Source organism: Tachyglossus aculeatus, chromosome 23, assembly GCF_015852505.1.
Source record: "Tachyglossus aculeatus isolate mTacAcu1 chromosome 23, mTacAcu1.pri, whole genome shotgun sequence".
Lineage (NCBI taxonomy): Eukaryota > Metazoa > Chordata > Mammalia > Monotremata > Tachyglossidae > Tachyglossus > Tachyglossus aculeatus.
Window position 1 is genome coordinate 34,635,724 of NC_052088.1, and position 13,485 is coordinate 34,649,208.

At 44.6% G+C, this 13,485-nt stretch overlaps 1 protein-coding gene across 1 annotated transcript in view; it reads left to right on the plus strand.

Annotated features, from left to right (window-relative positions):
- The window catches only part of ITGA1 (integrin subunit alpha 1), a 116,190-nt gene that overhangs the window by 32,071 nt on the left and 70,634 nt on the right, over window positions 1–13,485 (plus strand). The window contains exons 8-10 of the mRNA XM_038765571.1: window positions 5,099–5,249; window positions 8,738–8,903; window positions 10,452–10,525. Coding sequence (XP_038621499.1) covers window positions 5,099–5,249; window positions 8,738–8,903; window positions 10,452–10,525 — 391 coding nt within the window. The remainder of the gene's footprint in view (window positions 1–5,098; window positions 5,250–8,737; window positions 8,904–10,451; window positions 10,526–13,485) is intronic.

Below are 13,485 nucleotides of genomic sequence, written 5' to 3' on the forward strand. Positions count from 1 at the left end.
GAAGATAAAAGCAAATCGAGTTGGACACAGTCCCTTTCCCATGTGGGGCTCACAGTCTCAATCCCCATTTTCCAGATGAGGTCACTGAGACCCAGATAATAATAATAATAATAATAATGATAGCATTTAGTAAGCGCTTACTATGTGCAAAGCACTGTTCTAAGCACTGGAGAGGTTACAAGGTGATCTGGTTGTCCCATGGGGGGCTCACAGTCTTCATCCCCATTTTACAGATGAGGTAATTGAGGCCCAGAGAAGTCAAGTGACTTGCCCAAAATCACACAGCTGACAAGTGATGGAGCCGGGATTTGAACCCATGATCTCTGACTCCAAAGGCCGGGCTCTTTCCACTGAGCCACGCTGCTTCTTCACTTCAGAGAAGTGAAGTGACTCGCCCAAGGTCACAGAGCAGGCAAGTGGCGGAATCAGAATTAGAACCCAGGTCCTTCTGACTCCCTAGTCTGAGTTCTAACTCCCTAGTCCGAGTTCTATCTCCTACCCCATGCTGCTTCTGTGCAGCATTATTGCTGGATACAAGTTATTATTATTAGGTACAAGTTAATTACCTAATAATTAATAATAATTACCTAATAATGAGAAGCAGCGTGGCTCAGTGGAGAAGAGCTTGGGCTTTGGAGTCAGAGGTCATGGGTTCGAATCCCACTCTGCCAATTGTCAGCTGTGTGACTTTGGGCAAGTCCCTTAACTTCTCTGTGAATCTGTTACCTCATCTGTAAAATGGGGATTAAGACTGTGAGCCCCTGTGGGACAACCTGATCACCTTGTAACTTCCCCAGTGCTTAGAACAGTGCTTTGCACATAGTAAGCGCTTAATAAATGCCATCATTATTATTATTATTACATGGGACACAGTCCCTGTCCCGCATGGGGCTCCAAGTCTAAGTAGGAGGGAGAACAGGCATTCAGTCCCCATTTTACAGTTGAGGGAACTGAGGCACAGAGAAGTACAGAGACTTGAAGATCCCACAGCAAGCAATTTAGCAGAGCCGGGATTAGAACCCAGGTCCTCGGAGTCCCCGCCCCGGGCTCTTTGCACTAGGCCAAGCCGCTTTTCCGTGCTGCATTAAATAAAGTTATTTAATCTAAAATTCTTCTTGAATATGCTGCTGCTCTCTTTATGTTTGACACAATCTAAGGGTGCTTGTACTGTTCTGGATTGTAAACTCCTTCAGGGCAGAGAGATGCTTAGTCTGAGGGTAATGTGATACATCATCAATCGTATTTATTGAGCGCTTACTGTGTGCAGAGCACTGTACTAAGCGCTTGGGAAGTACAAATTGGCAACATATAGAGGCAGTCCCTACCCAACAGTGGGCTCACAGTCTAAAATACACAACATTGTGTCCCCTCCTCTAGACTGTAAGCTTGTTGAGGGCAGGGAATGTGTCTGTTTATTGTTGTATTGTACTTTCCCAAGCGCTTAGTACAGTGCCCTGCACACAGTAAGAGCTCTTACAGTGGATAACGCATGGGCCCAGGAGTCAGAAGGTCTATTACTCTATTTGTTTATTGATTGATTTTACTTGTACCTATCTATTCTATTTATTTTATTTTGTTACTATGTTTGGTTTTGTTCTCCGTCTCCCCCTTTTCGACTGTGAGCCCACTGTTGGGTAGGGACTGTCTCTATATGTTGCCAATTTGTACTTCCCAAGTGCTTAGTACAGTGCTCTGCACACAGTAAGCGCTCAATAAATACCATTGATGATGATATCTATTCTATTTATTTTATTTTGTAAGTATGTTTGGTTTTGTTCTCCGTCTCCCCCTTTTCGACTGTGAGCCCACTGTTGGGTAGGGACTGTCTCTATATGTTGCCAACTTGTACTTCCCAAGCGCTTAGTACAGTGCTCTGCACACAGTAAGTGCTCAATAAATACGGTTGATTGATTGATTGATTATGGGTTCTAGTCCTGGCTCCGCCACTCGTCTGTTGTTAATTTGTTTGTTAATATGTTTGGTTTTGTTGTCTGTCTCCCCCTTCTATCAATCAATCAATCAATCAATCAATCGTATTTATTGAGTGCTTACTGTGTGCAGAGCACTGTACTAAGCGCTTGGGAAGTCCAAGTTGGCAACATAGAGAGACGGTCCCTCCCCAACAGTGGGCTCACAGTCTAAAAGGGGGAGACAGAGAACAAAACCAAACATACTAACAAAATAAAATAAATAGGATAGATACGTACAAGTAAAATAAATAAATAGAGTAATAAATATGTACAAACATATACAGGTGCTGTGGGGAAGGGAAGGAGGTAAGACGGGGGGGATGGAGAGGGGGAAATAATAATGGCATTTGTTAAGCACTTACTATGTGCAAAGTACTGTTCTAAGCACTGGGGAGGATACAAGGTGATCAGGTTGTCCCACAGGGGGCTCACAGTCTTAATCCCCATTTTACAGATGAAGGAACTGAGGCCCAGAGAAGTGAAGTGACTTGCCCAAGGTCACACAGCTGACAATTGGCGGAGCCAGGATTTGAACCCATGACCTCTGACTCCAAAGCCTGTGCTCTTTCCATTGAGCCACACTGCACACATTATCATATCCGACAATTACTTCTAGACTGTGAGCCCGTTGTTGGGTAGGGACCGTCTCTATATGTTGCCAACTTGTACTTCCCAAGCGCTTAGTACAGTGCTCTGCACACAGTAAGCGCTCAATCAATACGATTGATTGATTGTTGTGTGACCTTGGGCAAGTCACTTCCCTTCTCTGGGCCTTATTTGCCTCATCTGTAAGATGGCATTGAAGACTTTGAGCCCCGTGCGGGACAGGGACTGCATCCAACCCGATTTGCTTGTATCCACCCCAGGGCTTAGACAGAGCCTGGCACATAGTAAGCGCGTAGCAAACACTAGAATTATCATTGTTATTATCAGGGTATATCGGGCTTTCCTGGCTGCTCCACTTTTTTCCAGCCACGGGGGAGACCCCAGATCCGGAATTCCGGACAGTCCAGCCATCATCACCCCGCAGTCAGTCTCCCACTTGAATTAGAGGCAATCTTCTAATGATGATCATCATTTTGGTGTTTGTTAAGTACTTACTGTGTGCCACGCACTGTTCTAAGAGCTGGGGTAATAATAATAATAATAATAATAATAATAATAATAATAATAATGGTATTTGTTAAGCGCTTACTGTGTGTCAAACACTGTTCTAAGCACTGGGGTCGATACAAGGTAACCAGGCTGTCCCACGTGGGGCTCACAGTCTTAATCCCCAGTTTACCAGATGAGGGAACTGAGGCACAGAGAATAATAGTAATAATGGCATTTATTAAGCACTTACTACGTGCAAAGCACTGTTCTAAGCGCTGCGGAGGTTACAAGGTGATCAGGTTGCCCCACTGGGGGCTCACAGTCTTCACCCCCATTTTCCAAATGAGGTAACTGAGTCCCCGAGAAGTGAAGTGACTTGCCCAAAGTCACACGGCTGACGAGTGGCGGAGCCGGGATTTGAACCCATGACCTCTGACTCCCAAGCCCTTGCTCTTTCCACTAAGCCAAGTCAGACACAGTCCTTGTCCCACCTGGAACTTAAAGTCTTCATCCCCATTCTAGGAGGAGGGAACTGAGGCCCAGAGAAGTGAAGTGACTTGCCCAGGGTCACACAGCAGACACTTGGTGGAGCCAGGATTAGAATCCAGGTCCTTCTGAATCCCAGGCCCATGTTCTGTCCACTAGTCCATGTGACTTTGGGCAAGTCACTTCACTTCTCTGTGCCTCAGTGACCTCATCTGTAAAATGGGGATGAAGACTGTGAGCCCTCCCGTGGGGCAACCCGATCACCTTGTAACCTCTCCAGCGCTTAGAACAGTGCTTTGCACATAGTCAGCGCTTAATAAATGCCATTATTATTATTATTATTATATGCCACAATCTCAGTAATGATGGTAAGAGAAGCAGTGTGGCCTAGTGGCAACAGCATAGGTTTGGAGGTTAGAGGACCTGGGTTCTAATCCCACTCTGCCCCTTGTCCGCTGTGTGACCTTGGGCAAGTCACATAACTTCTCTGTGTGCCTCCGTTACCTCATCTGTAAAATGGAGATTAAGACTGTGAGCCCCATGTGGGACAACCTGATTACCTTGTATCTATCCCAGTGCTTAGAACAGTGCTTGGCACCTAAAAATTGCTTAACAAATGCCTTCATCGTTATTATTATTTATTAGGCAAATACTATAATTGTGGTATTTGTTAAAGGCTGTGCCCTGTGCTGTGCCCTGGGGTAGGTAGCTAGGAATCTGATCAGTTAAAGTCCCTGTCCCACATAACACTCCCAGTCTAAGGGGGAGGGTAAGCAGGTATTGACTCCACATTATACAGAGGAAGAAATGGAGGCACAGAGAAGTTAAGCGACTCTCCCAAGGTCACACAGCAGGCAATAGGCAGAGGTGGGATTAGAACCCAGCTCCTCTGACGCTTTTCACAGGGCCTTGCTTGCTCGTTCTCGCCTGTCCCACCATCGACCCCCGGCCCACGTCATCCCCCGGGCCTGGAATGCCCCCAATCCCTCTGCCCCTCCGCCAAGCTCGCTCTCTTCCTCCCTTCAAGGCCCTGCTGAGAGCTCACCTCCTCCGGGAGGCCTTCCCAGACTGAGCCCCTTCCTTCCTCTCCCCCTCGTCCCCCTCTCCATCCCCCCATCTTACCTCCTTCCCTTCCCCACAGCACCTGTATATATGTATATATGTTTGTACATATTTATTACTCTATTTATTGATTGATTTATTTTACTTGTACATATCTATTCTATTTATTTTATTTTGTTAGTATGTTTGGTTTTGTTCTCTGTCTCCCCCTTTTAGACTGTAAGCCCACTGTTGGGTAGGGACCGTCTCTATATGTTGCCACCTTGTACTTCCCAAGCGCTTAGTCCAGTGCTCTGCACACAGTAAGCGCTCAATAAATACGATTGATTGATTGATTGATTGATTGATTTCAGAATGCCCGGGCAAGGCCACCCCTAGAGCTGGAGAGCTCCTGATTTCAGCGTATCGTTTTGGAGGTTTTCCGAGGACAACGCTGCAGTCCTAAATCCTTTTTGATTTCTCACGGGGGTGTGTGATTGTTTTAGGAAAGAGGCTTTCACTGAGCCCCGCGGAGCCCGGAGGGGGGTGAAGAAAGTCATGGTGATCGTGACAGATGGAGAGTCACACGACAACCATGACCTCGACAGGGTCATTCAAGACTGCGAGGACGAGAACATTCAGCGGTTTGCTATAGCTGTAAGTGAAATGCGCTTGAGCGGAATTTGAAGCTGAATTTGAAGCTGACTTTGAGGAAAACCGATGATAACAGTTATTGTGGTGTTAAGTGCTTTTGGGGACTATAAACCCTGGGCCTGAGGGGAGGGAAATAGGTCAGGCCCGGACTCTGTCACATCTGAGAATTACAGTCTAAGTAGGAGGGAGAACATCATTCAATTGTATTTATTGAGCGCTTACTGTGTGCAGAGCACTGGACTAAGCGCTCAGTGTCCCACGCACTGTATCAAGGAGTTGAGCTAACCACCACCAACTTGTTCCCTTTCTCATAGCTTCCCCTAGAAGTATCCTTCTCTTAATTCAGGCCAGAATCATCTTGGCTTCTTCACATAGTACTTCACGGAAAACTTATTCCAGTGTAGTCCATCTTGACCCCTAGATCTTTATCCGTTGTCATTGTACAGATCGAGAGAGTCACTCTCCAGATGGTAATTGCGCAGGGTACTTTCCCACTCTTTTCCTCTTGTTTTTCCTCCAGTGTAAATAAAATAGCCCACACGGTCGACCCTCTCTGTTTTCTGTTGAAGAGGGGCGGGAATTTGGTTTCAATGATGAGGTGCGCTAGGCGTCATCTTCATCTTCCTGTAAGCTTCCAGCTGGTTCACGTCTAGATAGCCTCGTGGTAAAGTCCAACCCGCCCAAAGAAGCGGTGTGGGCTAGCGGTTAGAGCACGGACCTGGGAAACAGGAGGACTTGGGTTCTAATCACGGCCTCGCCGCTTGCCAGCTGTGTGACTTTGGGCAAGTCACTTCACTTCTCTGTGCCTCGGTTACCGCATCCGTAAAATGGTGATGAAGACTGTGAGCCCCAGGTGGGACATGGGCTGTGTCCAACCTGATTAGTTTGTATCTACCCCAGCGCTTAAAACAATGCCTGGAACATAGAAGCACTTAACAAATACCATTAAAAAAAAATAAAACAGCCTGACCTAGTGGAAAAGGCCCGGGCCTGAGAGACAGAGGACCTGGGTTCTAATCACAGCTTTGCTAATTGCCTGCTGTGTGACATTGAGCAAGAGACTTAACTTCTCTGTGCCTCAGTTTCCTCAATTGTGAAATGGAGATTCAAAACCTTTTCACCCTCCTTCTTAGAATGGGAACCTCATGCGGGACACGGACTTTGTCCGACCAGATTAACTTCTATCAACCCCAGCACTTAGAATAGTTTTTGACACCCAGTGAGCACTTTACAAATAGCAGTTAAAGATGCAAAAATATTCTGTTTTGGGACTTGGGTGAGGGGCCGAATTGGAAAACATGGCCTACCTTTGTGAAGGATTTCTCCTACTCACACATTCCTTTAAGGTCATTGGAAAAATCCAGATGAAGAAAGAGAATTAAGTGGCTTGCCTGGAGTCACAGAGAAAGTAGTGGTAATGCCAGAAGCAGAGCATTTTTATTATGAAAGAGTGACTCTGGGAAAGCAGAGTAGAAACTCAAGTTAAAACTTGAGCAAGAGAAAGGAGAGGAGAGAGGAGTGGGAAGGATAAAGAGAATGAGAAAATCAGACACAGAGAGAGAAGAATGATAGAGAAGAAAGGAATAAAGAGAAAGAAAATGAAAGTGAGGGAGATTAAAAACTTAAAGGACAAACATTTTGAGGTCCTCTTGTGATGTTTCTTTCAATGAATTATTCTTCTTTCATTCTCTTCTTTCTTCTCACTCCTCTTACCCTCCCTCTCATTTTCTTTCTCTTAGTTCCTTTCTTCTCTCTCTCACTCCTCTCTCTATCTTTGTGTCTCTGTCTTTCGCCATTGTCTCCTCAGTCCCATCCTCTCCCTCCTCCCTCCTCTCCTTTCCGTGTCTCTCTTCTCTCTCTCATTCTCTTTCTCTTCATTCCTTTCTTCTCTCTCTCACTCTATCTTTGTCTCTGTCTTTCACCTTCTCTTTCTCCTCAGTCCTTCCTTCTTACTCCTCTCTTCTCTCCTTTCTGTCTCTCTCTGTCACTCTGTCATTCTCTCTCATTCTCTTTCTCTGCATTCCTTTCTTCTCTCTCTCACTCCTTTCTGTCTCTCATTCTCTCATTCTCTCACTCTCCTCCTCAGTCTTTCTCCTCTCTTTCTTACCACTCTCCTCTCTCCCTTTTTTCTCTCTCTGCCCTTCCACCACATTTCCTGTATTCAGTTCCAAGCAGGAACGCTACAGTTGAATTATATTCAGATTGTCTTTGCAGATTAATACCTATTCCCAAAATTTTCCAATATGAAAGTGTCTCTCTACACCCTCCAGCGTCCAACTCCTGACCGATCGAGCAATGTTTTCAGGGAAAAAAATGCCACTTTCAGACTCAGGTGCAATCTCACTCCTAATTGCACTGGCAACAAACGTTGATGTCACCAACTGGAATGAAATCAGGGGCATGTAATGTCTAGGTTTAGAAAACTGCCGGTCTTTAAAAGCTGCAGCTGTTATTTAATAAGTGGGACCCAGTTTCCTAAGTGATTAAGAAAAAAATCTAGGGGGAGAAAGTGGAGAAGTGAAAAGGGTAGTTCTTTGTCTACTTCTAGTCCCATTACAATCTTTCTGGTACTCCAATCTATCAATCAATTAATCACCAGTATTTATTGAGCTCTTATTCTGTGCAGAGCACTGTACTAAGCGCTAGGTAGACTCCAGTACAGCCAAACTGGTAGGCCCATTTCCTCCCCACAACACGATTACAGTCTAGAAGGGGAGAGAGACATTAAAATTAATAAATGATTTATAAAATAGAAGTTAAAGCTATGTACATAAATGTTGAGGGCGGGGCGAATGTCAAATATGTAGGAGGTTGAGAGAGCTGGGGAAAAGAGGCCTTAATCAGGGAAGGCTTCTTGGAGGAGGTGATGTGACCTTACTCCAGTGTCAGAGCATGGAGTACTTGCAAACTACACCATATAGCTCATTGAGAGTCTACTGGGGGCTCTCATTTATTATCATAATAATTAATGGATTATTAGTAATAATAATGATAATAATGGTATTTGTTAAGCTCTTACTGTGTGCCAAGCACTGTTCTATGTGCTGGAGTAGATACAAGATAATCAGGTTGTCCCACGTGGGGCTCACAGCCTTCATCGCCATTTTTACGGATGGGGTAACTGAGGCACAGAGAAGTTAAGTGACTTGCCCAAGGTCACACAGCAGACAAGTGGCGGAGCCGGAATTAGAACCCAAGTCCCCTGACTCCCAAGCCTGTGCTCTTTCCATTAAGGCTGATTCTTCGATTCTCATAATAATGATAGTAGTATAATAATTATAGTTGTGGTATTTGTTAAGTGCTCACTATGCGCCAAACATTGTAGTAAATGCTGGAATAGATACAAGATAACCAGTTTCCTCACATTCCCTATCCCACTTGAGGGAAGGAGAATAGGTATTTAATGCCCATTTTATGGAAGAGGAAACTGAGGCGCAGATAGGAGAGGTAAAATGTGGAATGTCTCCTCGGTCTTTTCTGTCACACCTTAGATCCTTGGCAGCTATAACCGAGGAAATTTAAGCACGGAGAAATTTGTGGAGGAAATAAGGTCGATCGCCAGTGAACCTACAGAAAAGCACTTTTTCAATGTCTCGGACGAGCTGGCTCTGCTCACTATAGTCGAAGCCCTGGGAGAGCGGATATTTGCCCTGGAAGGTATGAGCATTTCTTTAAATCTTGAATTCTCTATCCTGAGATCACACACAAAATTGTGGGTTTCTGGGACCAAGAACCCCAATGCTATCCACACTGCCTCTGTGCTAATGCTCCTCATCTATTTTCACAAGAGTCCAGGAGCATTTAATGCGTGTTAATTAGATTAACGATTGCTTGAGAGCACATTAATGAAATGTTTTATTTTTATGTTTTTTTCCCTGGGGGTGGGAAGCACAGTCCTCAGAGAAAATGCTCTTTCTTTCCAGTATCTCAGCGTGTTGTTCATTCAGGCTTCAGAAAGAGTTCTGGGAAAAGGAAACCCTCCCTGTCATTGATTTTAAACTCCGCATCTTTTTCCACGCAAAACTAAAGGAGTGTTTGTCTTTAGGGCTTTTCGTCCTTATTTTATTCATTTTAATGTCTGTGTCCCCCTCTAGACTGTATGCTTACTGTGGTCAGGGAATGTGTCTGTTGATTGTTCTCTTGTACCCTCCTGAGCGCTTAGCCCAGCATATGTCCACAGTAAGCACTCAATAAATATGATTGAATGAGTAAGACCTTGTTATAGTTCTTGTCATGGCTCAGTGGAAAGAGCATGGGCTTGGGAGCCAGAGGTCATGGGTACTAATCCCGGCTCCGCCACTTAGCTGTGTGACTTTGGGCAAGTCACTTAACTTCTCTGGGCCTCAGTTACCTCATCTGTAAAATATTTATTTCTTTATTTTACTTGTACATATCTATTCTATTTATTTTATTTTGTTAGTATGTTTGGTTTTGTTCTCTGTCTCCCCCTTTTAGACTGTGAGCCCACTGTTGGGTAGGGACTGTCTCTATGTGTTGTCAACTTGTACTTCCCAAGCGCTTAGTACAGTGCTCTGCACACAGTAAGCGCTCAATAAATACGATTGATGATGATTGATGATGGGGATGAAGACTGTGAGCCCCACGTGGGACAACCTGATCACCTTGTATCCTCCCAGTGCTTAGAACAGTGCTTTGCACACAGTAAGCACTTAACAAATGCCATTATTATTATTATTATTATTATTCCCTTTGGAGAGGTCATTGTACAACTGGCAAAGGAGTCTGAGAGTGGTGGGAAGAATACATGGCTTTCCCACCCAAATATGCCGGCTTTTTAAACCAGTTTGGGATTAGAACTCACTCTGCAACCACCCAGCTGCAACTCTCAATCCCTGAGTCTCTGCTCCTTGAGGGCAGGGAGCATGTCTACTTCAGTTACCATACGGATTTATTGAGCGCTTATTATGTACAGAGCACTGTATCAAGCGCTTGGGAGAGTACAACAGAACAATGAACGCACATATTCCCTGCCCATAATGAGTTTACGGCCCAGAAGGGGAGACAGACAGAGAAATAAAGAAATGACAGCTACGAACATAAGTGCTTTGCGGCTGAGAGGGGAGATGAATAAAGGGAGCAAGTCTGGGCGAAGCAGAAAGGAGTGGGAGAAGAGGAAAGGAGGTTTGTCACCTCATTCTGTATCATTATTATTATCATTTATAATTATTGTTATTATCGTTACAGCCACAACAGACCTTTCAGCAGCCTCCTTCGAAATGGAGATGTCCCAAACGGGCTTTAGTGCTCATTATTCACAGGTAAACGGACGGCTCCCTCCCTTTCAGTCCCTGTCAGCTGCTTTATGAAGTCACAGGCGATCAGTACAACTCTGTTCGCTCTGTTCAGCTGGCAGCATTTCCCTAACCCACTGCAACAAAGCCTCTCAGCAACAAACTCCTCCGGCGAAAACACTTTTGCGTGGCAAAATGTCATGCTGCTTCCCGGACGACTGCTGTTGGAGAATTTTAACCATGCTTCCCTCCGATCTTTTTGGAGAGGTTTTGATTAATAATAATGATGATGATAGTATTTGTTAAGCGCTTACTATGTGCCGGAGCCACGCTGCTTCTGTATGTAATGATGTTTTGTGTATATAGTAATGATGTAATATACAGCTATAATTCTGTTTATTCTGATAGTATTGACACCTGTCTACTTATTGTGTTGTGTGTCTCCCGCTTCTAGACTGTAAGCCCGTTGCTGGGTAGGGACTGTCTCTATGTGTTGCCAATTTGTACTTCCCAAGAGCTTAGTACAGTGCTCCACAAACAGTAAGCGCTCAATAAATACGATTGATTGAATGAATGAATGCCAAGCCCTGTACTAACCTCTAGATTAGGCACTCCCGGGCATTACTAGCTGAAGTCACTCACCTCGTCAGTTGGACGTTTTTCCAGACCTAGATGAAAATGACCCCAAGAGGGAATGGCCCCGCTTGGCACATAGTAAGCGCTTAACAAATACCATCATTATTATTATTATTATTTTGACTGTAAGTTCCCTGTGGCAGGGAACGGTTCTACCAACTCTGTTGTATTTTTCCAAGTGCTTAGGGCAGTGTTTTGGACATAGTAGGTGCTCAATAAATGCCAGTGATCGATTATTATAGAAAAGCAGCATGGCCTAGTGGAAAGAGCTTGGGCCTGGGATTCAGAGAACCTGGACTCTATTCCCAGCTCATCTACTTGCCCGCTGTGAGCCCTTGGGTAAGTCACTTAACTTTTCTATGCCACAGTCTCCCCATCTGTAAAATGGGGGGTTCAATGCCCCCTACTCCTGTGAGCCCCATGTGTGACAGACTGTGTCCAACTTGATTATCCTGTGTGTACCCCAGATCTTAGTAAATTGCTTGGCACATTAAAAGTGCTTAATAAATAGTAGTAGTAGTAGTAGTAGTAGTAGTAGTAGTAGTAGTAGTAGTAGTAGTAGTAGTAGTAGTAATTATAATAATAATAATAATGATGGCATTTATTAAGCACTTACTATGTGCAAAGCACTGTTCTAAGCACTGGGGAGGTTACAAGGAGATCGGGTTGTACCACAGGGTTGTACTCACAGTCTTAATCCTCATTTTACAGATGAGGTAACGAGGCACAGAGAAGTTAGGTGACTTGCCTGAAGTCACAAAGCTGGCAATTGGCAGAGCCAGGATTTGAACCCATGACCTCTGACTCCAAAGCCTGGGATCTTTCCACTGAGCCACGTGGCTTCTCAATAATAATAATGATGGCATTTGTTAAGTGCTTACTATGTGCAAAGCACTGTTCTAAGTGCTGGAGGGGGATACAATGTGATCAAGTTGTCCCAAGTGGGGCTCACAGTCTTAATCTCCATTTTATGGATGAGGTAACTGAGGCTCAGAGAAGTTAAGTGACTTGACCAAGGTCACACAGCAGGAATGTGGCGGAGCCGGGATTTGAACTCATGACCTCTGACTCCCAAGCCCGGGCTCTTTCCACTGAGCCACACTGTACTAGTAGTAGTAGTAGTAGTAATATTATGATGCCCATGACTTCTTCCACCATCTCCTGAGTGGTGCTTAGGTTGATCGATGTCACCTGGATGAATTGTGAACCATTTACATTGGCCCCCCTCAATCAATCAATTGCTTTTAGTGAGCGCTTACTGTGTGCAGAGCACTGTACTAAGTGCTTGGGAGGGTCCAATAGAACAATAGAACAGAGTTGGTCAACACGTTACCTGCCCACAGAGAGCTTTCATGAGCATGTGTTGGGTTGAATGGAGGGCCAAACGTAATTGTGTAGCTCCTGACACCCAAGAGAAAGCAGTCATGGGAGTATTAATAGCAATTGTGGCATTTGTTAAGTGCTTACTTGTCTTCTGCATGACCTTGGGGAAATCACCTCACTTCTCTGTGCCTCAGTTACCTCATCTATAAAATGGGGGTTGAAATTGTGAGCCCCGTGTGAGGCAGGGACTGTGTCCATGCAACCTGACTAGCTTGTATTCATTCATTCATTCAATCGTATTTATTGAGCACATACTGTGTGCAGAGCACTGTACTAAGCGCTTGTATCTACTCCAGCCTCTAGTACAGTGCCTGGCACATAGCAAGCACTTGAGCCCCCTCCTTCCTCTTCCCCTCCTCCCCCTCCCCATCCCCCCAGCCTTACCTCCTTCCCCTCCCCACAGCACCTGTATATATATATGTATATATATATATATGTTTGTATATATATACATATATATGTATATATGTTTGTACATATTTATTACTCTATTTATATTACTTGTAAATATTTATTCTATTTATTTTATTTTGTTAAAATGTTTTGTTTCGTTGTCTGTCTCCCCCTTCTAGACTGTGAGCCCGCTGTTGGGTAGGGACCGTCTCTGTATGTTGCCAACTTGTACTTCCCAAGCACTTAGTACAGTGCTCTGCGCACAGTAAGCGCTCAATAAATACGATTGAATGAATGAATGAACAAATACCTTTTTTAAAAAAGCACTATATTAAGCCCTGAGGTTGATACAAGATAATTGGTTCAGACCCAATCTCTGTCCTCACGGGGCTCTCAGCCTAAGTAGAGGGAGAAGAGGAATTGAATCCCCATTTTATAGATCAGGAAACTGAGGCGCAAGAAAGTTTAGTGACTTGCCCAAGGTAACACAGCAGGCAAGTGGCAGAGCTGGGATTAGAACGCAGGGCCTCTGACATCCAGATCTCTGCTCTTTCTACTAGGCCATGCTGCTTCTC